Source organism: Phytophthora infestans, genomic scaffold (genome assembly GCF_000142945.1).
Source record: "Phytophthora infestans T30-4 supercont1.10 genomic scaffold, whole genome shotgun sequence".
NCBI classification, from domain to species: Eukaryota; Oomycota; class Peronosporomycetes; order Peronosporales; family Peronosporaceae; genus Phytophthora; species Phytophthora infestans.
The window spans coordinates 1156542-1183857 of NW_003303749.1; the positions used below are offsets into that span (position 1 = coordinate 1156542).

Here is a 27316-nt window from a genome sequence, read left to right on the forward strand (position 1 = left end):
CAAAGTATATGCACCATACCACGACCCGATGCGCTCTGGACGCTGTGAGTCAACGCACGTACCGTGCATCGGCACTGGCTGCTGTCGAGCAGCCTGCCAGGAGTTCCACGTAATGAACTCGTCGTGCATGACACACATGACGTGCACGGAGCACTTATGGTAGCTGTGGTACGTGTCGTACACAGCGTACCTCGTGTACGGGCCCATGGACCTGTACACTGTGCTTGCACATGCGTCGTGCATGATGCGAGCACTGGCCATGAATCTGTTCAGGCGACAGCACAGCAGAAGCTGTTGCCGCCAAACATGGTAACCTTGTGGTGGGCGTACCGCACCAAAGGTTAGTACCGTACGGTACATGGTGTCGATGGGAGACACCTACACCACGGGTTGTGTACCGTCACGGTACACGGTGTCGATGAAGGACACCTGCGCGCCGTTGGTATGTTGACCAAGACGCGAAGAGAGCGAGGCAGAGCTCCGCCCGCAAGGATGGATCCTTGCTGTAGCCAAAGGCATGGCTCGAGGTCAGCGGAGAGCTTCCTCTAGTACTGGAGAAAGGTATTGCCCTTCTCGGTGTCGTCCCTCGCGGGAGACACTATGCTCCGAACGCGTTCGCGAGGACTGTCGTGTCCTCTGGTGCGAACTGTGGGCGAATGCCACACGTTCGGATGCTACTGCACCCTGTGCCATAGCACTGTACGAGTGCTAGCGCAGGAGCTAAGGCAGCTCTGAGAGTAGGCTTTGCGGCCAACACAGTTGTGAGCATAGGGATGCAAATCCCAGTGAGCTTTGGCAGCACAAGTCACTGTGGGTGTGACTGAGAGCCGCGCCAGTCTCGTGGCTGCTCAGTGTGAGAATTCACCTTTTGGTGTTTTAATTATCTCACCTCTGATTGGAGAATCAGTTGTGATTAGAGAATCAGGTGATTCTCAGCTAAGTGCGGGAGGATGTAACGGGGTACAATCCAGTGTGCCCCATGTTACATAAAGAGTGACCCGTCACTCTTGTGGACACCTGGTACACGGTACCAGGTGCTCTCGGAACCAGTCAGTGCATGACTACGAAATACTATTAGCATGGGAAGACCTTGAGGATATAGAGAGCTCGTGAAAGCCTATCCGCACGCTACATGAAGACGTTCAACTCAAACAACAAAACTACGTCGCTCACGCGGCTGACGTCAAGCTGTCGGACTACCTGAGAGCGTTAGACAAGGCATACCAGCCAACGCTACGTGAACCTACTGCTGCTGGTAGAGCGATGGCACTGGCGCTTATGACAGCCAAACAATCTGCTGACAAGCAGAAAACGCAAAGGCCACGACAGACTCGAGCTAATAGATCTACTAAGCCTCGTCGTCGCCCCTTTACGACTAATAGCTCGCACTGGGGGCAATGTAGTGTTTATGGATCATGCGGCTATCCGTTTCTAAGGCAAGGACGAGATAACGGACGTCAACAAGAAACCTGCGACTATTGGCAAAAAACTACTACATATTAGTTACCAACGAGCACTAGGAGAAAACAGACTACATATCATGCATGACAGCATAGGAACAGAATAAACACAGCTGAATTCACTTATCCAAGTTCAAGTCGGCTAGCAACAAGGTAACGCTCGACTTCAAGATCAAGTTCAGTGTGTAAATGCTCAAGACACTACATATGTTCTGTTACTATCAATGGCATAATCCAAAAGCAAAAATAAGATGATTGGATTCGAAAAAAAAACGCTGGTTCATGAACTGGTCAGGTCCGGAAACATGTAAACTACGTTATGCCTGCTTCAGATCAAAATAGGTGGTTGATCATAATTGGTCATCCACAATTGGGAGTCTAAATCAGACCAGCGTACCAGAGTAATAAATGAGTCTAAAGCTATCCTTAGAATAACCCCAGCAAGCAAAAATTAAAGGACAAAAAAGAGGACCAAAAGTTGATGACATTGCTTGGCCTCAGTTTTGGTAGATGCTCCTATAAAGAGAAAGAAACCCCTGTATTAGCTCTATACAGCCATACTAGCAACTCTTCGTTAAACCTATGCGTTATTGCATGAGGTGATGTGCCGTAAGGTGTCTGGAATGACTTCCCAGAGAGTGTTTTGTCCAAAAGTTAAGGACAAAGTCGTCAAATTCGATGGTATAATCAAGTATAATTTCAATTCCATTCAAAGTGGCGTCGGGTGTCTCAAGTATCATACCAGACAGAGGCAATTGTTTTTTGTCCTTATAATCGAGGTCTTAAGGACAAAATCAGTCGGAATTTGACGATCTTGCACCTTATTTCGCCCTCATTTTAAGGACAAATTTTGTTGGGAACACATCTCACAATAAGATACAGTATGTATCTTTATAAATAGTAAATGGCTTATTTAAAGCAATCGTCCGACAAGTGAGTGCTCATGAAAAGAGAGGCTGCCGTACTGCAAGACCCTTAGCAACTCAGACACAATTTTGACATCAGCTGTAAATAAATGTCAATCCAAAGTTTATACAGTACTTCTTTTTTTTACTGACGTGCTTTGTTTTGAGCAGCTCCTTTTCAGTGAACTTTCTCCTAACTTCAATTTGATGTGTCCCACACAACTTCAACGTGCACTAGTTGCGGTTTCCACGGAAGTTTCTCGAAGCTGGACGTCAGACAACCTTGGAGCCATGTGGCGTGTGTTGCGTCAATAAAGGAGTCCGTGGGCGCACTGTGACGTGAAAGCCTCAGCACACGCGCATGAACCAGTGCCAGTTGAAGCGGCGGAGAGTCAGCGGTTAATGACCGAAAAATAACCGAACGAACTTCGCTGTATGTCGCTGCTGCCCGCATCTTTGGGCTTACGTTGGCCGGCCTCCCGGCTCTAGCAGTTACGAATTTCTATCAAGTGCAGCAACCCAATACGCAGCTCGAAACAAATCCTGAAGACCAACATTCGCTGCTTTAAGAGCTCCAACACAGAGCGATGGACCGAGTGTTGAGCTCTCCAACCAAGCAGAAGGCGCTAGTGCGACTTATGAGCTCCGATCCGTCGCTATTGGACGGACTGGACAACGACGTGCTCGCGTCGATCACGTTATTATCGGATCCTCCTGAGAAAGCATGGGACAGGCGGCCAACGCTCTTGAAGCGAGAGAGCCGTAGAAACAATGCTGAGAGGAAGACCATCCAGCTGTACCCGGAAGATGCAGTCTTTGCAGAGAAGAAGAAGCCGACACTGACACTCGCGTCTGGAGGGATCAGCCATGCGAAGAAAGCAACGTTGGTTAGAGCGAATACAGTGTTGCTGTCTCCGTCGAGTAATGCGACGGCTCTAGCGGCTTCCACGCGCAGCAAGCAGGATGGCAGGACAGATAATGGGTTCTGGACGGAAGACAGCAGTACGATGCGTCACACAAGTGTGGCTAGAAGAAGTACCTTCTATCCAGCGGTACAGCGTCAGAAGCCTCCACCCGTAATCTTGTTTGATGACAGCATGCTGAACGTAGAGGATAGAGGCACAAAGGATCATCAAGGTAATGGCAGGAGTGGCTCCACCAAGAAGAGGGCGAAAAGGATGAGACGGCGGGAACGGAAACTAGGCTCCAGCAGCGGTAGTAGTAGCAACAGCAGTACTAACAAGAGCGAGGACGAATCCAACCAGCAGGAGGCGGAAAAAAGCCGTTTAGTATCGGTAATGATGACTCGTGGCAGTGCCAGCGTGGAATCTGATAGTGACGATGGAGTTCAAGCAGCCAGTGCAATTACATCGTCAGTTGTATGCGATTCTAGATTGGCATCGAGTTTGGTGTCACGAGATCAATGGAACCCACGAAGGTAAGCTCGTATTTGTTAAGCTCACTTATGTAAGCCTGAACTTACTAACATGTTTGTATTACTGGCTCCTGCTCAGTGCTCGGAAGTCTTGTTATGTCTGTTTGCGAGAGTTCAACGTACTACGGAAGCGCCATTCGTGTCGAATGTGCGGCGAAATAATCTGCAGTCGGTGCTCCGTGTACCGGGAAGTTCACTTTCCGGTGCTGGAGAACAAGCTCCGTATCTGCTCCTGTTGCTTTGTAGCGTACAGGAAGAAATTGGAGGAAGACAGTCAACATAGTTACGGCGAAGATACAGACGCTGATGATGGCAGTGCTGACCATCGGGAGTCAGCGGCACGCGGTGGATCCCTAGCTGTGTCGAATTCGGAGCTACGTGATCCATCAGCCTCAAACGCTGTGTCATTCCAAGTATCGCCGTCGCTTTCGCCATCAGAGAACACATCTGACCGCTCTTCGTCCAGGAATACGATCAACACAATGTCGGACTTATCGTTTAGTAGCGATACGGTGTACGAAACGTTCTCGTCTGGCAGCTTTTGCGGCTCTCGCAACACGGAGGAGGAGCTTGAGGCTGTTCTTAAAGCGAAGCAGCTCGAAAAAGAGGCCGAGGCCAGTCAACAACGCATCCAAGTATTGGAGGCGCAAATCGCCACTCAAGAAAGCCACCAAGATCTCCTTTCGACGGAGCAGCAAGCTCAGCTCGGAGAAGCTCGCGCTACAATTAAGATACTGCAGGAAAAGCTTCGTATGCAAGAAGTGAACGCTAGACAGGCTGCACACAACAGAGACTCGATCTGCCTGAGCAAGCTAAGGCAGACAGAGTTGTACGCAAACGAAGATGACGAAAGTGCGGCGCTTAAGAAGAAACTTACAGTGCTGGAACGACAACTCAAACAAGCTGGCATCTCTGTGGCGGAGGTTATTCCGTACGAACTAGCGAAGCGGAAGGTGGCAGAGGTATCAAGGAGACTCCAAGAGATTGGCTCTTCCGAGGTGGTGTTGGAAGATAAACAGGCTCAGGCTGCTGCTCGAAAAGAGTACTATATTCTTGAGCAGGAAATGGAGAAGTATCACATGGCTCTTGTCATGACGGACGAGTACATCGAAGAGCAGCGACGTCAAGAGCAAGAGTGGGAAGACGCAAATGAAGAAGCGAACGTCGAAGCCTTACTCCTCTTACGCTCTGCCATTCCTGTGGACATTTCGCGGCTGTCTGAGAAAGAACTCAATGGGCTTGTGACGCCGACAGGAGCGACCTTCCCAGCTGAACTTGCCAGGAGACTGAAGCGCACGAATGTGCTGCAACTACTGCGAGCTGATCCAAAGACGATCGTGAAGATGCACCCCAGTGTGATTGAAGGATACCGTACGACAGGGCTTACGCTACTGGAGCGACGCGCCCTTCACGCTGTGTTGAAAGAACCGTTCAAGGAGTGGAAGAAACAGCAGAAGGATGCAATGGCACAAAAGAAATTTGCGTGGTACTGCAAGCTCAAAGAAGCCTTCGTCACTGCTGCAACCAATCTCAAGACTCACTGCAATTCTACTTCTGGGCATGACTTCGGTAACATCGCTATCGTTCCACCACACAAGTGCGAACTTATGGGCTTGGCGTGTCCAGTGCGCTCGGAGGAGAAAGTGCGGAAGCTGTATTGTGGACTAGGCTTCACTCCGGAAGCTGAGTTTATCAAGGAAGATATCTTGAAAAGTGATCCTGAAAATGCTGGCGAGAAAGCGTTGCTGGAGGCACAAACCCACGTTCGAGAAATGGTAGCGAACCAGCGTCAAAGAGACCTGAAAGCGCACTACAAAACAAATATGCGCGAGATTGCGCAAGCTGTGGGCGCATTAGAAGACATGGACTCGATCATGGAGCAAATACGCGCTTTGGATGACTCTTTTCCGTCTGTGGAAGGTGGCGAGCTTGAGCAGCAAAACCAGTGCAATTCACTGCTGAACAGCGCTCGTGAGCTGACTTTACTACTTGCAAAGCGTGCAGGCATTTGCATTACGGGAAAACGGGACCCCGCAAAAGACGAAGCGGACACTCGCTCACCTGTGGAAATCCGTGAAGCTTGTCAAGCCATTGTCTTCTTGCAGGAAGTACTTGCGGATGTTAAGGCTTTACTCTTCAATGACGAAGGATTCCTTCGTGAAAGTCACTCTATCACTGCAACAGCGACATTCAAGGCGGTGGGAGAGTTGGTTGACGATGTTCGAAAGAAGAACTCAGCAGCAATGGGTGACGAGATTATCTCTGTGAGTGGTGTGAACCGAGCTCCTTGGGCGAAGAGAAACGTCCCCGCTAAATCAGTTGATCAACAGCTTCCGTTCAGCTCTTCATCGAACGATCGACCTGCTGCTCTGCCCACCAGTGCTCCTCTCTTTGACGCCATAAAGGCTCGACGCAAGCAGAAAAATCAACGCGTCAGTACAAGGGACAGCTTCGCCAACAAGATTGAGTCGCCAATGGAGACACCACGAGCCAGTAAACCTCTCGACTTGATGGCTGCTATTCGAGCTCGAAAGCGTGCTCAGTCTGGCGACACTACGCAACACTAGGACCGTCAGAGCCTGCATGTTAAGAGGTTTATTTGCGAGTCATGGGAAGAGCACAAGTAGGATCAACCAAATCATAGTCGTTGTCACTTCACTTGGTTATTTGGACGCACAGCCCTTTACCTCCGCTCCATGCTTGTCGGGCGTGGGGTTGCTATTCACTATTAACACTCTTGTCTATTCCCGAGTGTGTGGCGATTGTACATCCTTCTTGTTGCACCCTTACTGAACGATAAAGCACATGTCCACAGGCTTCGGCGAACGCTTCAGTAGTTCCATCGTTTCCCCGAGCCGTAAGTTGCGGGTGGATTGATTGTTGAATGACACCAGCCAGTCACCCGGACGCAGTTGTGTCAGACCCGGCGAATAACCTGAACCGGTTAGTCGTGACACGACAATCTGGCCGTTCTTGCGCTTGAATGTGATGCCAAGCGGACCATCACTCCAGCGCACCCACAGCTCTGGAAGAGGTAGCTGCGGCGATGGGGCGGTGTCCAGAACTGATCCGCCTGAAGGCTGGCGTTGGTGACGCACCACAAGACCCGAATCGTCGATATCCGAGTATGTACTCACCATTGTCGCACTTCCGTTCTGCAGCATATTGCGTTGACGCTCCGATTCAATGTATTGACGTCGAAGCTCCTGTAGTCGACTTGGTTGGCCGAGAAATGATGGGGTTTCCTCTGCTGGAGGTAATGGATCGTCAGGATACATTGGAGCAGGAGGCAGAGGTCCATCAGTGCCGTGGGCTTCAAATGGAGGAGGGCGCTCTATATGGTCACCGAAATACTCGTCACCTGCTGATTCATCATCGGGGATGTTGTGGAGGTCCATACTGCGAGCGGAAGGGGGCACGACCGTGATGGGATCTTTGGCTCTTCCAGACGCCGTGAATACGTCCATGTAAGATGGAGGTGGTGGCAATCCTGTGAGTGACGGGCTCTCATCTCGGGCCTCTGGCGGGAAACTATCTTCCTCTGGATAGTCATCGTCGTCATTCTCACCTGTAGCGTTCGGCTCCGTGCCGGGGAACGGCGGTGGAGGTGGTAGGTCTGAGTAGCTGGGTAGATCGTTCTCCAAGATACTTCCGTCTACATTCAATAGCCGGCCGGAATTATTGCGAGATGCACTCGAACGCGGCGAGTCTGCCAGGTAGTCGTAGCTCTGCAGACTAGTACCGTCATCAGACGCTGCATAGTTCTCTAGGTCTTGATATCCGCCACCAAAGTGATTCAACGAACCTCCGCGGCTTTGAGCTCTCTGTCGAGCTGGGGTGTATCCAGCGCTGTGTGCTCGTGCGATCCCTGCTGCAGCGGCAGCGGCAGCTTCCTCTTCACGTAATTGCCTGAAAGACGGTACTGCTGACGATGACGGCAAAGGTGCCGGCGCCGGTGCCGGTAGACCCGGATGTCTTCCACGTGATTGTGCGCGGCTGTGACCACGTCCGCGTCGCTGAAAGACGAGAACTACAGGCTTCTGAACGGTTTTAAGCAGTTCAAAGGCGCCTGCAATACCCAAAGAATCAACGTCGACTCCTGCCACACGCACAAAGATGTCGCCTGGCTTGACCGAGTTGTTCACACTTGGATCACCTGCACCTGTAAGTCGCGCCACCACGACACGACCCTTGCTGGACGTACGAATCTGAATGCCCAACGGACCTTCACGCCATAGCACCGTGTACTGCTTTGGATCCAGCGGTGCAGCTTCTGCTCCAGGTGTATCCTGGAACGTCTCTCTGTTGCTCTGAGGCCCCCTGTAGCTTGGCGGGAGGTCGCTAAAGCTAGAAGGTGGCTGTCGTGCTCCACCTCGGTGGAATCTCAAGTACACGGGCTTCGTTGCTCGCATCATCAAAGTGACTGTGCTCTTAAACCCAATCTCCTCGGTACGCAAGCCGTTAATACTCACAAGAATATCGCCCGCCGCAATCTGTGCCACCGACGGCGTGACACCTGTACCCGTCACGGATTTAACCGCAGGAAGTCCATTCCGCTGCTTCAATTCACACCCCAATGGCCCTTCACTCCACACAACATCGTACTCAACATCTGTCGGGTCTTCTGAGGGCGCTTCGTTCACTTGCGGCATATACGTCGGGGAAGACTCTCCCCATCCTGCTCCTCGGTTACTTCGCATGTCCACTGTCGCATTAGATGATACTGGAGATCCGCAGAAAGCTGATGTCGCATCACTACTATGAATCGAAGAGCCCGTGCGAGGAAGTCCCCACTTCGATGTAGCCGAGGAAGCTGCGGATGCCAAGTCGCTCAATTTAAGCGGTCGGAAGTCCAGTTTAATCGGGAACTCGGGGTTCTTCAATTGCTCAATCACCTCGCTAAAGGGCGTAGCAGAGACGCTGACGCCATTGAGTGCGAGCAGTACGTCACCTGCTCGTGCGTATTGCAGACCCGTCGCCGCTCCCTTTTTATTAACGCGGCGAATCACAGGCTGACCATTGGCGTTGGCCTTGAATAAAAGTCCGAGAGGGCCTCCGTCCCATGAAATTTCATAGGTATCGTCGTCTTCTTCGCCGTCATCGTCATCGTCATCGTCTTCATCGTCCCCGTCTTTTTTCGATAAACCTGAACCGCCGTTGGGGTCGTCTAACTTGATATTTTCCGCTAGGGCCAACGCCTGTAGCTTCTCGAAGACTGTCATGTTGGCAGACAACTCACTGGTGCCACTGTGGTTGCTGCTTCGATGTGACGGCGCCGACTCGAGGAACGATATGTTCTCCACCTCGTCCAGACTGCGCATTTTGTCCATCTGGCGCTGTACGAACTCGTCTTGACTGAGAGTCTCGTCCCCGTAAGCCGAGTCGTCCGAGCACGCCGAATCGCCGCGGGCCGCGCGCGGGTCCGCCATGGCGTTGGCTGGGAGTGTTAAGAAGTGAGAGGTGTTGTGTGCTGTGCGCGCGACGTCGGACGTTCGCCACTCCGCGAGATGGAAGGACGGCGCAGGCGAGATTAAACACGCGATGGGGAATGAAGTCGTACAGTGTTGCAGCAAAAGTTGAGCCTGAGATAGTTGATAGTTGTGGAACATAGGGAAGTTTGTAAGGACAGCAGGACTCAAATCATGACTGGAAGAGCTCGATTAAAATAGGCAGGTACAGTGGGAACCATAATTAATTGAGTTTTGTTCATTTGACTATTATAATTAAAAGGGGTTGTGATAAATTATTAACGTAAACGCCGTTGACCCTGCATCTTTGTTTGCCGCATTTTGTGCGATGATTGCCGTGTTGGCCAGTTGTAGGTGCCACATTGTCGGAGCTCTGAAAAAGTTAGCTGCAGCCTTCAATGGCATTATATGTACAGTATTGCACCGCGGGTTTTGCTGTTATGTCTAAAAGTCGCGTGGTAATCTCGAGGAAAGGTAAAGGTGTCACCGCGCGTCGAATCTCGGTGAGTCGGAAACTTCCTCTTCGCTCCAGTACTGGTACAGAAGTAGAAGAAGGAACGAGACGCACAGCAAATCTTAAAATGTTTGTAGTTCCACCGAAAATGCAATACATCATGTATTATACATGTAGGGGCATTCACAAGTCGCACAAAAAGTGGTGGTGCTCAGAGTGCCCCTACGGTAAAGGCGACGCCCAGCTCAGATCGGGTACAACTTCTCACTTATCCTTCAAGGACGAAAAAATTACTGAAGTATCTGCATTCATTATTCCCCCATTCTATAGACATAATCCTGATATAACTTCAAGTATCTACGCTGTTACGGCGTTGTTCAAAATTCGCTTTCTTTCAAAGACGCACCCCATCGATCGTTGTAGCTCGCTTTGTAGTTTGAATTGTGGTTGCCAGGCGTATACGGCTTCGCCTTGTGCTTCCAACTTTCCATTGATCCAACTGAGGAATTAGGTTCCGACAAAAGTGCAATACTGGAAGTATCAGACAACGGCGATCGTGGTGAGCTCATGGTGGAATATTTGGGTTCCGCCATGATCGGCATTTCCTTCTCCTTCCGTTTCGATCTTCTGTCTTGAGACCTCGGGGACTTCATCGACCCATGTCTTGAACCGGAACGACCGGAGCGGTTAGACCGTCTTTGGGGAGTTGAAGTCGGAGCCACATAATAGTCATTATGCGGGGACGCAGGGGCCAGCGCTGGTCCCCTGAACCCCGATGACTGCATCGTCGCTAGGCGTGTAGTACGGCGACCTGAAGTGTTGGATCTGCACGCTTCTTCTTGCAACTTCTTCATACGCTTATTGGTCATGTGCCACCAAAGTAACACACCCACGCAGGCGATCACCACTACAAAACTGGCAATCACAATGTACATCCACCAGAGCCAGAAAAAGCACCCACTGCCCCACGGCAGGAATGTTGTCCACGAGCTCTTCTTCTTCAGAGTGCTTGAAAAGCACGAGCACCAGTCTGTCGAGTCTTCAGACGTGTACACTTTCTTGCTGGACGTGACGTTGTTCGGGCAGTTGTTTGCTACAGCGAGACCAATCTTGCCTTCTACGCGATCGTGGTACGAGTACAAGCCGTCCATGAAGACGTCACCCAGGACAGTTGAGGTGCCTTCAGAGATGCCGATTGCACGGCACGCCATACTGGAATTGTCCCCATTCATTTCGGGTCGCCAGTAGTACTCGGGTGGGATTTCAACGGTGAAGTGTTTACTTGTTGAGCCATCGCTGGTCTCCATCCCAAGTGTGAAGTAAATAGAGGGAAGTTGCAACAGGGCAGCGCTGGACGATGTCGGGTCACAATAATCCTCGTCGCAGCATGAAGCCGAGTCGTCAAAGTAACTGGCATCGAAGTCTGGAATGGCCTCTAGCGTTGCTGTCTTAATTTGATCCATGAGCGCGTTGTAAACATCAGAAGGAAACGCCAAATTGCTTGTGCCGGAGTCAACGATCGCCTGCGGTTCGTTGTAGTTTTCGCATGAAAACCCAAGGCTAGCGCCGTTATAGCCAATGTCCGTCACTGTCACGACATACCACGCTTCCTGAACGTTTGGGGTAAAAGATAACAGCAATTTGTCAGTCTACTGTGATCAAAGCAGCAACAAGTCAATCCGTAGCAGCCGTACCCTGGTAATTGGAGTGTAAAGCATATCACCCGAATAGTACGTCTCGCCATCGATGCCTTCCGTGCCGCCAATTAACAACTGACCGGAATGGTGCGTAAAATCCGTTCCTCCTGTCTGTAGCATGGGCTGCATTGTGCCACATAACAGCATACCGAACGCGTCGGTCGATTTTGCCGTGTTCACCAACACATTATACAGCGACGATACAGTATCACCGGTCGACGCCGCCAGCGCCTCATATGCCAAGCCAGTTATTCCATCGTATGTCGAGCGATAAAAGGTATCCTGTTTCTCAATGACCAAGAAGGTTTTGGAGATATCACCGATCTCAGCCGACGACCACGTATCCGTCATAAGCTGCCCCCTACCATGCATCAATAACGCACGTTAGCAACGTTACTTCACATTTTTTTACCAAACTACATTCTCGTACTGAATATTGGCTCCCGCGAACGCCAGGGTGACAACGTCGCCACCAGCATTCGTGCAAGTCGATGATGCATCGCACGAGTAGGTCACCTCTGCCTCCGAGCCGCAGCATCCAGTGCCCAGCACGGCGTCATTCGACGACCCCGTGTCTGCAATCAGTCGGAAGGCGTTCTACTCACAGGAATGCGTAACTCATCTGCAGCATCGATCATCCAGTCAAGTAATATCACTACGCACATTCCCACTTGAAGAACCAGAGCCGTCCACCGTGCCGATGTCTACCGTGAGTGTGTACGCTGCAACATCGCAAACAACAATCATGAAAACCTCGATCCTTTACGTCACGTGGTCAGCAATTGCCGCACCTGTGCCCGAGGCAATACCCGTCAGGTCGAGAGAGTAATGTGCACTGGCAGCTTGTGTCTCTCGTCCAAGCAGCAGCAACGCAAGACAGCGGAGCAGCGAGTTCCGCCGTCTCGGTGTCATGCCGGACAAGGAATTCAGTCAGCGTTACACACTGTCTTTTTTTTTAGTCGTGTGGACCACTTCACAGTCTCTTCAGCGCGAAATGTCAAGTTTCACATTACCATTTGAATTTTTGGCGCGAAATGTCGTCGATGGGCCGGAGCGCGTCGGCGCCGCTGCACACGCGCAGTCGCAGTCGCTACAGCTCCGTCCTGGAGAGCGCATTGGTTGGTTTAGGTCGAGAAGATGCCGTGGTGCGGTCCACGCGTAAGCCGCGCAAGAAACGGCGCTACGACGCCGACCTGAGCCTCATCCGAGGGCTGTCAAAGGCTATGAGCGCTCCCGAGCAGCGTTCACAGGCCGCAGAGGAGGAAGAAGACCCGTTCGCACATCTGAAGCTGCTGAAATCGCAGAAAAAGGGCAAAAAGCGACGAAAAGAGAGAAAGAAGAGCGAGGAGAAGCCATCATCTCCTGCTGTGACCAGGAGCGCTTCCAAACGGCTTAAGCGACGCCAGGCAGGCGTGCTGGAGACGGCTGGACATACACCTGTAACGAGATCTATAGCGATGAAGAGAGCGAAACGAAGCAGCTTGGAGACGATCGAGGATGTTGACGTGGAACCGGAAGAAGAAGACGTGGTGATCAGGAAGAAACTATTGTTCTCACCAGAGCTCAAGAAGAAGAAAGTAAAGGAAGAGAAGAAGAGAAAACGACAAGTAGATCGCAAGGTGAAGAACGAGAAGAAACGAGAGAATGCAGACAGGAAGGCGGTCGTGCTGAAGAACTGGCGGGTCGTCTGGCCGCCGATGCTGGAGGCTGAGAGTGAGAAGGCGGAGATGATAGTGATGGGACAGGTGGACGGAGAGTCGACACTGTTTGTCGTGGAGAAACGTGAAGGGAAAGCGTCCAAGTTCACGGCCAAAGACGGCACGTTCGTGACGTTGAGTGGGACATTGGACCGGGACACTGCTAGGAGCGCTGGCATTCCACGCGCTGCGATGCGACTGATGGAGGATGGGGTTCCGGCCTACTTCTGCAAGCGATTGCTGCCGTTTGTGCGGAAGGCGCAGAAAACAGATCAACGCAAGTCGAAGGTCGTGCGTAAATCGGTGAAGAAGAAGGTGAAAGGCACTGACAAGCACAGGTACGAAAGATAGAGATGTGTTGAGTACTGTAGAGACGTGTGTTGCTGACAAGAAGAGGGTGGGTGAAATACATTCTTGTGTTTAGTTCGACGATGCCGCCGAGTGACGACGCTGCTCTCAGCCCTGAAGAATCCGTCGCATCTCCTCCTATTCAAGAAGATGATCTGTACGAGACACCAAAGCGCAAAAAGGTGCGTAGCAGATATGATATATTGCTTTTAATCAGCCCGCATTGATGTTATTATCTGCAGCAGGTTTGCAACGAGAAGACAAAGACAAATCAACCAGAACCTGAAGTAGAGCCCGATGTCTGGACGAATGAGCAGTTGGAAGCTTTGATGGATGCCAAGCTGCAGATTCCAACAACTGCCTCGAACTTTTGGGCACAGGTACGGCCTCCGTTAGCTCAATATCTGTGACGAGATGTATTCTGACGGATAATCTGCAGGTGGCTCAATATGTTCCGGGAAAGTCGGCGCAAGATTGCCAAGCAAAAACGTTCGAGAAGTTCAGATCTCCTCCTACGAAGCGGAAAGCAGCGAAGATGCCACTCAAGCGAGCAAATGCAGACACTAACTCTGCTATACCGACCAAAATCGCTCGTGCAGGCTCAAACAAGTTCAAGAAGCAAGTGCGCGAGTTCGTGGAAGAAGTAAGCTCAAGTCACTGTATAAGTGGGTGGTTTTATCGATACTAAACGTTTTGTGCCGTGTGTTTAACAGTACGAAAAGAAGCACGTGGATGATCTATTCGATACAACCCCATCCAAGGAAGGTTTGCCTGAGCTACCGGACTTTGATGCGATCAAGTCGCCGGAGCTCGATACGCCGTCACGAAGCCTCGCGGACGATGACTCAGACATCGACGATGAGGCGCCTGGGCTACTAAAAAAATTGAGTTCGCGTCGGCGAGACGACATCGATTCGTACGTGCTGGGCATCAATCGCCAGCACGTTGCAGGTGGTGGAGTAATGGTTCGTGGCAAGGTGCGCCGCGTGGCTTCAATGGCTACCCCGGTGAAAGCGACGACAGCGAAGGCTCGTTCGGCCAAGGTATGTAAGGAAATGGCTGTATGTTGTTACGACATCGCATCTAACTTGTCCTGTTATTTACAGAAGAAAGCCGTGATGCTTGTGGAAGATGTGGGCTCGCATTGTGTGAGGGGAGTTGTGAGTCCGGGAGGGACGACGCATGTTCGTATCGAGAAGGACGGCAGTTCGGACGATGAAGATGAAGACGACTATCACAGCAGTGAAGAGGAGGAGGATTTCGATATCCTTTGAGCTGAGACGCAAAGCGAGTGCGTATATTTATTGAAAGGCTGCCATCCTGCAGTCTCCATTTTGTATCCGTGATGTCGATACAATCCGCGAGAAATAAATACGTCAGTGCAAAATCTAATGGGGGTGAAGTCTACTCCTGGACAAGCATCAGAACGCGCCGCAGAATTGTCCGCTATGTCCGTCGAGGAGCCTTCGACTGGCGTACCAGAAGTTTGCGCGTCCAGCACTTGCTTCAAGCCTCGCAGCGTCGTCGGCCTTGATAACAACAATGCACGCGCCTTCTGATTGTCGTACACGAGCGCCCAGAGAGCTACGGACACGTATCCCAGAGAGATCGAGTCCTCGTGTGCCGAGTCACTCACACGTACACAGAAAGCTACCATTTCATCCAGCAGCTCTTCCCAAATGGCGAAATGGTTCTTGGTGGCTTGTGAGAGACAAAGATTCCTCAAGAACAAGCACCCGCTGCGTCGAATTGTCTTACTGGGCAGATGCGTCACATCGTCGATTACGAGAGAGAGCACAGTGGCCAAGCTGGTGTATAGCACGCGAGCACCTTTCTCGGTACTAGCGATGCTGCTGAGGACGCTCAGCATGTGCGCAAGATTCTCGTTCTCCCGGTGATCCATTTTGCTGGTTTGTCTGGCCTGCTGAAGACGATCTTGGAGCGAAGTAACCAGCTTAGACATCGACCCTGTCTTCACGCAACCTTGCACGCATTCAGGGTGGAGTAGAGCTGCCTTCAGCACTTGGCAGGCAGCGTTGCTTAAGGCCATGTCTGCGTCGGTACTATCGTTCGAAACACGATTTTGGGAAGACGTCACGTCACCTCGGGTACTGGCCAGGTCGAACAACAAGGACAGAAGAGTGTGGGCATTGTCCCCTCTTCCAGGCAGCGAGATCAGCATCGAAGTTCGAGCACTGTCGTTTCCGTAGATATAATTCACCAAGAGGTGAAGCGCACGTAGCATCAACAGAGACCCACGCACATGAGCCGTCTTCATCAGGCTCCAATTCGACAGAACTGCGTTAAGAAGACCCTCGTCCTTAAGACAAGAAAGCAACACGGTTAGACGGGGTATTGATACGATGGAGCATTTCCGCGTACCTTTGTCAGCTGCTGGCTTTCCTTGTCGCCTCCAATGATGGAACTCACAACTTCCATGTGTGTCTGGATGCGTCCGCAGAGGTCAAGCACATAGGTGTCCTGCGTCTTGGAGCTGGGGTTCGAACTTCGCACTCGCTTACCACCGAAGCCGCCAGCTATGCGAATCGCAGTGAATGATTCTTTAATGGAAGCCATTGCAAAGGGTACACCACGCTTAACGCGAACGAGAGGTTGGAGACTTGGACTTGTCTCGAGCAGCACTTGAAGGGAACATGAAACACGTCGCACCGATGCTAACGGGAACACCCGACCTTGTAAATTAGACGTGGCAGTACTCGCATTTAGAGGCCTGAACTCTGCTACCTCTTGATAAAGGTCGAACACGACGGAGCACAACGCAGTGATGACAGAAGCATCAGAAGACTTGAGAGATCCAGGTATCAGCAATGACATCTAAGCACACGCAGTTTAGGCAGTAAATATGAAGTGAGTATGCAGATGGATAAGTTTTTGTAAGCCTGATGGGGACTTACCGCTGGAACAATTCTAATGAATGACACACGGAAATCAATGGGGTGCTCAGGTGCTAGCAGCTTTGCCACCGTATCGACGAAATCCGCCCCAAAGCCTGGTGTTTTCGGTGCTCCGAACTGTTCTGCGTTGTACTCGCTCTGCTGGTCACAAGCTTGCATCAACAGGATGCTGAGTGTGCCAGCACAGAGGTCGAGAACTTCGTAATGCCTACGTCTTGTGGCTACCGATAACGTGCCGTTTAACGACGCATGGAGGTCCCGTACGAGTTCCATCAGCTGATACTGCAAAGTTGTATGCTACACAGCACGAGGACAAAATGTCAGTCGTGTGCAGCACTTCGTAGTGATATTACTTAAAGCAAATACCATCAGGAAGAATGCCACTTGATCGAAACCACCGTCACGACAAACAGCCTGGAGAAGATTCAGCACTTCAGCCATCAGGTCTAAGATGGCAGGAAGCAGCGAACATCTCCATGCATGGTCGTCGCAGGATGGTAAATGCATACAACAGGAGCTGAAATGATCGACCTTTTGCTTCCATTCTCGGAGGGATAGCACCTATACAGAAGCGATGTATTAGTGCGTCAGTAGGTAGCCGAGTCAAGTCGTAGTGTGGGAAGATCGTACTTGAATGAGGAGCGGGTAGATGTCATCCTTCTCTTCAGCAGTCTGCAACTCCTTCTGCATGTCTCCAAAATGTGACGCCAAACAATCCCTCTGCATGTAGAGTACTCGAACCAGTCGCGCAAACGCGCTAGAAGTGCGAGCGAGCAGCTTGTTGCCTTTCAAGCCGTCAGACAGTGACCGCAGCACTTTGCCAGCAAATGTGGTTCCGTGGCACATCTCTGTCAGGGCAGCTTGTCGATCTGGGGCACGTTCATGGTACCGAAGAATCTCTTGAGTCAGAGCAGTACAAGCTGCCGCACGCACAGCATCGGACTCGGTGTCATCTGTTGACGTTTCGAGCGCCATCTCCAGCAATCGTGATGACGAAGGACTCCAGGAAGTAGCCAGCTCAGCAACACGAAAGCCAAGCTCGCGGATCGGGGCTACGTGGTCGAAGAGAAAACGAGACGCCCAGCTACCGTCGAGAAGGATACTGCTGTCAGTATGTTGCAGCGGACTGTCGCTAGATACAAGAGACCCTCGTGGAAGCGTTTGTAGGATGGCCACCATGCATTGAGATCCAACAGAGAAGACGTCCCGCTCCAGGAAGGAACCTGGGACACGGTGACGACATACGACCGTAAGCAACGACGACAACATCTCCAGAAGGCGCTTGCAGATCTTGTCACGCGAGGGCTCAGGCAAGCGAGGGCTTGCATTCTTGTCCATGCCTTGGGCGAATCGTAACAGAACCTCCAGCATCAAACCATGAAGAACAGGCTCTGTTGCGTAGATTGCTGAGTACTTGGTGCAGATCGCTGAGATGATGTCAGTATCAGCAGCTAGGGACAAGAACAAATCGCTAACTTTGGACTCGCTAACGTTGAGCAACAGCCGCGCAACTTGCAGAGAGAAAGCCTTGCTTTGTGATCTTTTCAGCAGCGGGAGAACTCTGCGCTTCACTACAACAAGCGCCCGCAATTGTTCTCCTCTGGTCATGGCACCGAACATCACACTTAGAGTGCTTACAAGCGCGCCAACTATTACTTCGTCTCGTTCGTTTTTCGGTGGTACAGCGAAATACCGTTCGAAATCTCCTTCCCATTCCCCAATGAAGCGCTCGCGAGCAAAGCGCCAAGCGTTGCAAATCGTCATCACATGATAGACTGCATTCAGGCACTTCCCGTGCGACGGCGCATCTCGGAGTTTCTGGGTGGCAAGTGCATACTCTGCCTTCAATAATGAGTCGAATCCGCCACTATTCTCCCCGTCGAGCTTCGCTGTGTCTCTGTCAAAATTAATGATCGATTGCTTCACTTCTTGCAGCCACAACGTATCGGTGCGTCGAGCCAAGAGTTCAGCAGTTGCTTGTAGCTGCTGTGTCAGCGAACAGGTAGCAATAAAGCACCGTGCCCACCGACTGGAGTACAGGCCGAATGTCGACTTGATCATCTCGGGAATCCTCGCGTCTTCGCTGAGTGTGGTCTTGTCAATGTTCAAAGAATCGACTGGTGCTCCATTGGGAATAAAATTTTCAGCTGAGCATGTCATCAGGAGAATGATGTAGTACATCTGCGCTCGAATAGTAGGCGACGGATGGAAAATCAACGGCATGAGACGTCCCATCGTGCTGTCATCATGTTGTATGGCAGAACGTAACAGCCGACTTCGGAGCAATAGCATTCTAAACAGAAGAAGGGCTTGCAGAATCATCGACGAGTCTTCTCGACCAGCCTCCTTGTCGAAAATTGCACGAAGAAGATCCACAATATCCGAAAACTTGTCCAGCTCTTCAAATAGAGTGAACATCTCCACTGACGCGTTTTCAATGAACACGACCAACTCTTTAAGTGCCGCTTCTTTCATGCTCTCAAAGCCAGACGACGATCCAGAGATCACTTTGTACAAGTGAGATAACTTACTCAGCTGTGAGGATAACTCGTTCTCACTTGGCTGATAGTCACTTGCACGACTAACAGGCAGAGGAGTCTCCATGAGCGTTGCTTCGAGATTCACATTCTTGCCACCGTAGTCAAATCGACCTCCGAATGGGTCATCAAGTATGTCTTTGTGCTTCGAAATCCAGTCAACACACGACGGATGAACTCGAGACAGCAACCGGAGAACCCCAGAAGCTGCAGCCTTGCGGATGTATGACGACTCGTGTAGCAAACACCGACACATTAAGAGATGTCTTGCGTGGTCTGGGACGGTCGTTTCCACTCGGTTCAAGACTTGTGCTAGTTGTGGCTGGGTAGAACGTTGCTCTGGTGAAGATCCCTCCGACGGTTCGATGTATGCAAAGTGTTGGAGCAGTGGGATCACCGGCTGGAGACGCGCCAGTTTGTCGCTGGAAACGCCTGCTAGTTGGTTCAAAGCTGCAAGTAAAATGACCCACAAGGCCGAGCTGTTCACTTGATCGCCAGTTTCTTGTCTTGCTAAGACCAGCAACAAGAGCGTAAGGAACCTTGGTTCACACAAAACCTCCGTAAAGAATCCATATCGGCGATCGGCAGATACGCGCTTTGTCTCCATGCTTAGGTTTTCAATGAGACCCACTAGACCACGGAAAAAGTAAAATACCATCGAGTCGTGCGACGTAGGCGCTTTCTCTTCGTCCACACTACTCAGCAGCTCACAAAATATGAAGTGAATGGTTTCAATTTCCCTTTCTGACAGACTCCCAGTGCCATTTTCAGTGTCAGGAGTCAGAGCTGACCAAATTGCCTGAAGTGTGGCGTCTGCAATGACCTCAGAGTCCAGCTCATCAAAGGCATATCTGACTCGAATAGTCTTTAGAGCAGCTTCCACATTCACAATAACTGGTGTTTCCCATGGACCAAAATCTACTAATTGGTGACGGTGAGCCTTGGCTACCTCCACAAAGTCAAGAATTAGTTTCGCATCTTGTGTGGAGGACTGCTTTAGCGTAACGAAGGCAGGGATAGTGGGGTCAATTGCTGCCAGATCTAGTATGAGCGATTCATCCTTCCACTCTTGAGCAGCCACTTTAGGGAGCAACGGATTGGCAATCCACAGCTTCACTGCTTCCCACAAGAGTCTAGGAACGACAATTCCACCGCTTCTATCAGTCTTTGAACAAGCCTCATTACTTTCAACTCTGTCGGAAGCTTTCTCCACGTGATATCGAGACGACGGATACACTCGAAGTAACCGAAGCACAAGCTCCACTAGTTTCCATGTCATAGAATGCGTGAGCTCAAGCTCGTTGTCCACCATTGCAATTCCTGCTTGCTCCGACGCTACAGGTCTGCAGATCCCACTAAGGATGTCTAAAATCTGCTCAAGCCGCTCTTTATCCAGTTCCTGGACGCCTGTATCTGCAATACCCGCACAGCCTTTCTCAGGTAAGTCAGGAAGTGTCGATATTAGGAGATTTAGCAAGTGTAATCGTGGGTGTCTCGCGGACCGCATCAAGGGTAAAACACTTGTGAATATCCTGTACATGACTCCACTCAGCGAATACTGCTCCTGCTGATCATTCCTCTCGCCCCTTAGTCTACCCACGTGATCCTCAACCTCCACACTCGCACGCGGATAGAGCACTCGTCGTGTGTCGTACGAGTCGAACAACTCCACATGCACATTAGGGGCGTGCACAACGTACGTCGGATCAAGACACATCCTTTGTGAGAGCTTTAACGCATACAAAAACGACTCGATCGCTTTGACGCTCGCCATCACCACCGCACCAGATAAATTCCCACGTTTGTTCGAAAACGTCTCGTTCAGCATGTCGTCAAAGTAGTTGACGCCCAAAGACACCTCCATCGCTCGCTCCATCAAGACGTCATCATCCACACTCGCTACGCTCGATGTTCCCGGACTTTCGGGCAGAAGTGGCTGCTGCACTAGATGCAATAAATACTGTAGCACTGTCGGTCTCTGCAAGAAAACCTCCGCCGGGAAATCCCGCAGCAATTCGTTTCTAAACGTCGCACACGCTGCCACGATGTCCCGCGTCTCGGTCCTCAGCTGAAGCTTCACCTCGAACTCAAACAAATACTGATCGTCCACTGACGTCAGTGTTACCTGCGCAAACTTCCATCCTTGAGCTTCTAGAACGTCGACTTTAGGAGCATGTCGTCGATCTGGCAGCACTCTATTGGCGTTAAACTGCTCCACCTCTGTCTTTTCCTCTTCCGACGAAGTGATGACCGGGGATGCTTTGTTCTCTCCCTCTACCGGCACGAATTTGGTAACGTAAATCTGTCGCAGGAGCTGCACACAGCGGCACAGAAATGCACATAATTGTCAGTCTTCGATTAAGGGTTTGGCAAACACGACTATTGACCTTCTCGTAGCTGGTTTGCAGCTCTAGATTCTTGTTGGCAGCTTGCTGGAGCTTCTGAGCTGCACCGAAGTGCTGCAGACTGGCCAGAATCACCTCCGACTGGCTTTGCACCAGTAGCTCTAGTACGTGCAGAGTGTCAAGCTCTAGAGGTGGCTCGAGACAAGCCAGGAGACTCGGGATCAGCGAGCTCTGTAGCGGTTCTAGCTCCTGCCAGCGCACCAAACGCTCCCGCAGTTTGAAAAGCAAATTGTGCAGTGCCCGGGACCGTATCTTGGTCAAAGGGTGGTGCAACCTGAACACCAGCGTGTCCAGCCGCCCCGCGACGTCGCTACCCATGAATACTGTTGAAAATGGAGAACCGGTAAACTGCAGACGTGCAGTTTTTTTTTTAAAAATTGTTACATTGTGTAACTTACATACCGGTACTGTATTTTTTTTCTTTACTGAAAATACAGTGAGCCGAAGAACGGTTTCCGGGAGAGTCGCGTTAAAGGTTTATCAATACCGCCGCTGCAATCGCCTTTTGTACCAGAGTTCTACATCCAGTAGCCCGCGCAACATGGCCACCCGCCGGTCGGACGCCTCCGCAGCATCTCGAGCTCCTCGGATCCGTGTGACTCGCGCATTCTCGCAGATCGAGGAGCCATCCACGCTACAGCAACTGCATGAGCTGCTAGCGCCCACATCGAAGAAAACTCTCGATGTGCGGAGACTTGTGTCGCCTGCGCGCTCTCGTGGGGCCACCGACGCCACACCGCCCGTCCCGCCCACGTCTCCGGCCTCATTGCCACGTTCATCTCCTGTGCTCAGAAGACAAGCCACAGGCAGCAGCGACGGCAGCAGCGTCACAAACAGCCCGCAACCTGCAGCATGGGGGCGACTGGGGCTTCCTCCACGCAACGCTAGTTCTGGCAGAGACGAAACTTCGGAACGCCGCCGCAAATTTAGTATAGGACGCGTAGAGGACGCCACGGTGGCGCTGCGTCGTAACGAAAGCACAGAAACAGCTACAGGAGCCGTGCCTCGACGCGGATCGAGCGAGTGGGCGGAGACAGCGGCGAGATTGAGTAGAAGGGTACAGGAACTCGAGCGCGAGAACTTCAGGTTGAAGAACGGCAAGGAACCACCCAAGTCTTTCGCCGGTGGAGAGATGCACGCATTACGAACAGCGGAGTCCGATTTGGCTAGTGCAGCATCAATGACTGGCAAGCAGCCACGACAGAGTCTAAACAAGTCGCGAAGCTGTGCGAATGGCTTCGGATTCACTGGTCTAACCGTGGCCGAGGCAGCCGCTGCCTCTCATCGCACACGTATAAGACGCTTGGCCTCCGTTGCGAGCGCCACTGAAGCGGCCGTGAAGCTGCGCTCGGGCTACTGGAATGGAGCGAACAACGTCAAGAGTAGTTTTAGCTGCAACAACCTGGCAGATCTGGAGCAGCCTGAGTTTATGCTTGAGAAACTACGCACGTTCCCCTCCGCTACCGTTGCAGCATCCACTATCGCTAACGGTGGGAACAAGATCGGAACAACAGCTTCAACTGTTGTAGCGACGCCAAGTACGCATGAGACCTCGCGCAAGAGCGACTCGTTCCAGCGCTCCAGCTCCGAGACCGAAGAGGATCTCGCTAGCATGAGGTCGCAGCATTTCGCACTTAAGAACGCGCGGAAATCCTTCTCCGTCGTGGCTCAGCAGAACTCGTCGTCTGTGGATTTGAATCTTGACGGCGAGCCAGAGACGCGAATCACGTCACCGCGCTCATACTTTGAGGCAGGACTGCGCACAGGGAGCTTATCTATTGGACCAACAGCATCGCCGGCTTTAAAGACGACGAAGCGAACGAGTATACGTGACGTGCGCATGTGGGTGGGCACGTGGAACATGGGCGCAGCAGACCCGTTCGATGACGGCAAAGGTATCATTGACGAACAGCGCTCAGCCACAATGCTGCAGAACTTCCTGCCACACGGCTACCAACTGTATGTGCTTGGAGTACAGGAAGGTGTATCGGAGAATGTCTATCACGCAGTGGAGGCGTATCTTAACCGCAATGAGCGAGGAGCCCGCTACTATCGTATGGAGATGAGGAACAGCGACTTTATGGTGAATCACAAGAATTATCCTCCCGATGCAGTGATTGATGCTGTACACGGTCGAGGCGATGGAGCGTTTGTAGGCACTAAATTCACGGGGATGGCTGTGTTTTATTGCGCGGATATCCAGGATAAAGTCAAGTTGATTCGAGCTGGTGCACACAAGTTTAAGCTCACGAGTGGATCCAAGGGCGGAGTCGCTGTGGCTCTCATGGTCAATCACACGACTATTGTGTTCGTGAACTGCCATTTGGATGCGAGAAACGACACGTACCGTCGTGAGCAGATCAGGAACCTGAACGCTAGTCTCGGACGTGTGATGGGTCACTACAGCTTTGATCTGACGGAGCAGTTCCATCACGTGGTGTGGATGGGGGACATGAACTACCGTATCGTGTTACTGGACCCTCAAATGGTGCTGCACATGCTCGAAGAAGGTCGCAATCTCGAGCTACACGACAAGTTCGATGGGCTACTGAATGACCGTCGCAATGGAGGAGTCTTTGAAGGGTTCACAGAGCCGCACAAGTTCCCGGACTTCTATCCGACTTATAAAAAGTTTCCCAAGCGTGGACCAGTGAATGAGACGCTGCCATTGTGGCCATCTCTCGTGTGGCGTGTGCTGTACAAGGAACCGTTTTATAAAGGAGGCAAGGTGAAGAAGCGAGTACCTGGATGGTGCGATCGCATCTTGATCCACTCACTGTTAGTCAGTGACTCGAAACTGATTCCGGAAAAGGTTCCGGACCCGACGTCCCAAGAGCGACTTATTGACAATTATCGTTCTGTGAACCATGGCGACGGGATGGACGTTAGTGACCACAGTCCTGTGTACGGCACGTTTGTACTTAGTTTCCCGCAGCAGAACAGCGACGTGTTAAGCTCGGGATCTCCACGAAGAATGTCACGTCGCAATTCCCGATCCTTTTCCACTCCCAGTGGGATTAACGACGGGGACAAATATTCAAGTGCTGTGAGTGGCAGCTACTTCGACCAGGCTCGCGTGGTACGACAAATGAAGGCGCAGAACCGCTCCGTGTCGACGGTATTGAGGGTCTTCAATATGGTTCTGGTGTGGGGCGATTCCAACACGGTCGTTCCGAAGAAGACGCGTATTGTGGCGCCGTTAGTTGGAGAGGATTCCAAGCAGTGTGACGTCATTGGGGAGCGATGCCAAGGCTCCAACGGACTGAATTTGTCGCTCAACGCAGTGATTCAACACGCGCGGCCACTGGAGCAGCTTCACATGCTGCTCTGGGTGAAGAACGAGTCCGTCAATGGCCACTGCACACTGTCGCTGAAACGTGTGGCTCGCCAAGAAGAGGGAGGCGAGGTCAAGTACCGCGTACCGCTTTACAATGACTCGATGCGGGTGCATCTCGACGGACACCCGTTACTTGTAGTTTTCTCCGTGCGAAGTAAAACATTCGCCAAGTGAGAGCACGCACGTTCCACGTGCGTCCGAATCTGCTGACCTCTTACCCGATCGAAGTGAAAGAGAGGAGATAATTTCTGAACAATTTCAACATGTCGTGAGTTTCAACTGTAGTTTTCTTGAGTCGGAACAGGAAGAGTCGGTCCCGACTCGTCGTCGAGATCTTATAAGAGCACTATAGACAGACGAACGCTAGCGATGGATTCCGACAACGATCCAGCAACTAATGAGTCTGACAAGACACCATGGAGTCCGTTTGAGCATCTCCCGGATGCACTTCCAGTCCTGCGTGACTATGAGATTCGACAGAAGCTGCTTCAGTGGAATCTGAGCGACGCGCTTCATTTGCAGCGCTTTCTTGTCCATCGACGCTTGCCGAGTGAAGCGGATGAAGCTCTGCTGGCGGAATTTTTTCAGGATCATACAGTGCATCAAATTCTACCGGTAAGTGGCAAGCTGTCATCTATACCTATACTTTCTTTTGTTGCAAACGTATTCAATGGTCTGAAGGGGTTAAAGCTTCCTGAACATGTCAATAGCAACGCCGAGTCGTCCTCCAAGGCCTTCTCGCTCCACTTCGAGCGCTTACGCGTCAGTGTAACGAGCTTGGCATTCTTCGAGAAGCTCGAATCAGCAGGCATCGTGGCCCGTGACGGCAGTGTACGCGGCTGCATCGATGAAGACTTTGACGGTTGCACAGCTGGAGATCTGCTCACCGAAATGTTGGTGAACCCTGACTCGGACAACTGCGATGTGTTCTCCGAACAAGACAAGCAGGAATTCATATTCCTTCTCTTCTCTACACTCATTATTGGAGGTGGAGCGTTGCGCCAAGCGGATTCACGCGTCCAAGCCTATGAAAACGTAACTCGCGAACTGTACCGTGCTCTTGTATCTGTCAAGAAGAGCATCGCCGATGCCAACGGGAAGCGAGACATCGAGATCACGTCACGCGTATACCGCGTGAGTGGCGACGCTCTTTTCCATGCTTCTCTGTCGCGGTTTCACTCCTGCTTCGCCATCGTAGACGCTCGCAAGCGTTGGCTCACAGTCTGGTATTGCCCCTTTCGAGCATCGTGGTAGTCGACCACCGAAATGCGGTACAGTAACACTAACGCGCAGCGAAATGGCTACATCTCAAAAATCACTAATTCCATTGGTTGAAATCCTGTCATTATTCTTCGCCACTCAGTATTGACGTCATGGAGCGCGTACCGATCCGTCTTGGCACCGTCCGGGCGACAGTGAAGTCCTCCATCAATGTTTTAGCCAATTCACTGCTCTCTGAAGGTCCTTTAGCGACTAATGCGTCGCTAGCTCGAGTGTGTCGCGTGTGCACAACTCAGGAGGCAAGATACACGTGTCCGCGTTGCAACACTCCATACTGCAGTGTGGACTGCTATCGCTCCCATGGCGAGGGGTGCACGGAGCAGTTCTTCGAGAATCATGTGCGTAGCGAGATGCAGCTGGCTTCTAACGCAAGAGGAGGCGACGACAAAAAGCAACAGAAGAGCATACAAGAGCTTCTGGAACGAGTCCGGGAATTTCAGGAAGAGCAACACCAGCTGGCTGACGGAGAAGAGGACGAGGAAGCGCTGGTGCAGAGGATGCAGGACCTTGCGATGCTGGAAAAGGCGGGACAGCTGACACTCGAGAGCTTAACACCTGAAGAGAGGCGGAAGTTCTTGGGAGAAGTGGCAGATGGACGACTGGGCAAGCTCGTGGAGCTCTGGACACCGTGGTGGTTTATGAGTGAACGCAAGTACCGGAGTGAGACGTCGGCAAAACGTCGTCAGTTGATCCTGGAGGAGATTAGTGACGACACCGCTGACAATGAGAACGAGAGCGAGGCGCCTTCAGCTGTGGCTGTGGAGTCTTCGGTTTTGTATCCCATCGGGGTCTTTACAAACAATGATGCGCAGAAGATGCCTAAGAGTATGAGCGCTCTGCTACCTGGTGGGAGACAGCCGTCGCCGTGTCTGCGCTACCATTTAGTTGAAATTCTGTTCGCGTATGCCCTGGTGCTTCGAGCTTTCAACGGAGACTACGCGCAAGATTCTACAGAGGCAGCATTTATGTTACTAGACCTCTGTCGAGTCCTTAGCGACGACGCGCGCTACGATTCCCTAGAACACGTGTGCTTGTCTTGTCTTGAGAAGCATTCCAACGTAAGTGAGGGCTCAGCTGCGAGTGCGCTAGCTATCCAAGATGTGCAGCAGATTCTTCGCATCGACGTGTTTCTACTTGATGCTCTCAGCGACACACGTGCATTATTCGAGCGGTATCAACGCGATCTGGAGCGTAGCAGAGAGTCCGACAAACGAGCCAAAAGGAAGAGGAAGACAGCTCTGAAGACACTCGCAGCCATACAGAAGAAACTAACCTTCTACCAGACTTGGACTTACCTCACGCCGATCGAGGAATTCCAGGCACTGGCAGCCGAAATCGAAGCGTACACAAAAGACAAGGAACTCGTCGGTACTTAAG

At 51.5% G+C, this 27316-nt stretch overlaps 8 protein-coding genes across 8 annotated transcripts; 5 read left to right on the forward strand and 3 right to left on the reverse strand.

Annotated features, from left to right (window-relative positions):
- Positions 1-2843: 2843 nt before the first annotated feature.
- Positions 2844-6297, forward strand: PITG_06898 (uncharacterized protein; the record flags this gene model as incomplete). The annotated part of the gene is made up of 5 exons (XM_002904829.1): positions 2844-3660; positions 3759-3803; positions 3890-6064; positions 6131-6236; positions 6281-6297. The coding sequence occupies 5 exons, from the start codon at positions 2953-2955 to the stop codon at positions 6295-6297; spliced, it is 3051 nt and encodes a 1016-aa protein (XP_002904875.1).
- Positions 6298-6586: 289 nt separating this feature from the next.
- On the reverse strand, positions 6587-9329 carry PITG_06899 (uncharacterized protein; the record flags this gene model as incomplete). The annotated part of the gene is made up of 1 exon (XM_002904830.1): positions 6587-9329. One exon carries the CDS (start codon positions 9227-9229, stop codon positions 6587-6589), a length of 2643 nt encoding a protein of 880 aa, XP_002904876.1.
- Positions 9330-9506: 177 nt separating this feature from the next.
- On the reverse strand, positions 9507-12166 carry PITG_06900 (beta-secretase, putative; the record flags this gene model as incomplete). Its single annotated transcript, XM_002904831.1, has 6 exons — positions 9507-9514; positions 10129-10221; positions 10612-11332; positions 11417-11780; positions 11850-12016; positions 12083-12166. 6 exons carry the CDS (start codon positions 12164-12166, stop codon positions 9507-9509), a joined length of 1437 nt encoding a protein of 478 aa, XP_002904877.1.
- A 1747-nt stretch (positions 12167-13913) lies between these two features.
- Positions 13914-14738, forward strand: PITG_06901 (uncharacterized protein; the record flags this gene model as incomplete). Its single annotated transcript, XM_002904832.1, has 4 exons — positions 13914-13962; positions 14025-14107; positions 14178-14441; positions 14571-14738. The coding sequence occupies 4 exons, from the start codon at positions 13914-13916 to the stop codon at positions 14736-14738; spliced, it is 564 nt and encodes a 187-aa protein (XP_002904878.1).
- A 172-nt stretch (positions 14739-14910) lies between these two features.
- Positions 14911-21639, reverse strand: PITG_06902 (uncharacterized protein; the record flags this gene model as incomplete). The annotated part of the gene is made up of 10 exons (XM_002904833.1): positions 14911-14968; positions 15033-15784; positions 15847-16299; positions 16380-16676; positions 16746-16940; positions 17010-18263; positions 18306-19472; positions 19548-20081; positions 20130-21134; positions 21304-21639. 10 exons carry the CDS (start codon positions 21637-21639, stop codon positions 14911-14913), a joined length of 6051 nt encoding a protein of 2016 aa, XP_002904879.1.
- A 223-nt stretch (positions 21640-21862) lies between these two features.
- On the forward strand, positions 21863-24832 carry PITG_06903 (uncharacterized protein; the record flags this gene model as incomplete). Its single annotated transcript, XM_002904834.1, has 1 exon — positions 21863-24832. The coding sequence occupies one exon, from the start codon at positions 21863-21865 to the stop codon at positions 24830-24832; it is 2970 nt and encodes a 989-aa protein (XP_002904880.1).
- Positions 24833-25027: 195 nt separating this feature from the next.
- PITG_06904 (uncharacterized protein) lies at positions 25028-25912 on the forward strand (the record flags this gene model as incomplete). The annotated part of the gene is made up of 3 exons (XM_002904835.1): positions 25028-25273; positions 25349-25712; positions 25764-25912. The coding sequence occupies 3 exons, from the start codon at positions 25028-25030 to the stop codon at positions 25910-25912; spliced, it is 759 nt and encodes a 252-aa protein (XP_002904881.1).
- A 119-nt stretch (positions 25913-26031) lies between these two features.
- Positions 26032-27315, forward strand: PITG_06905 (uncharacterized protein; the record flags this gene model as incomplete). Its single annotated transcript, XM_002904836.1, has 2 exons — positions 26032-26644; positions 26690-27315. The coding sequence occupies 2 exons, from the start codon at positions 26032-26034 to the stop codon at positions 27313-27315; spliced, it is 1239 nt and encodes a 412-aa protein (XP_002904882.1).
- Position 27316: the final 1 nt, after the last annotated feature.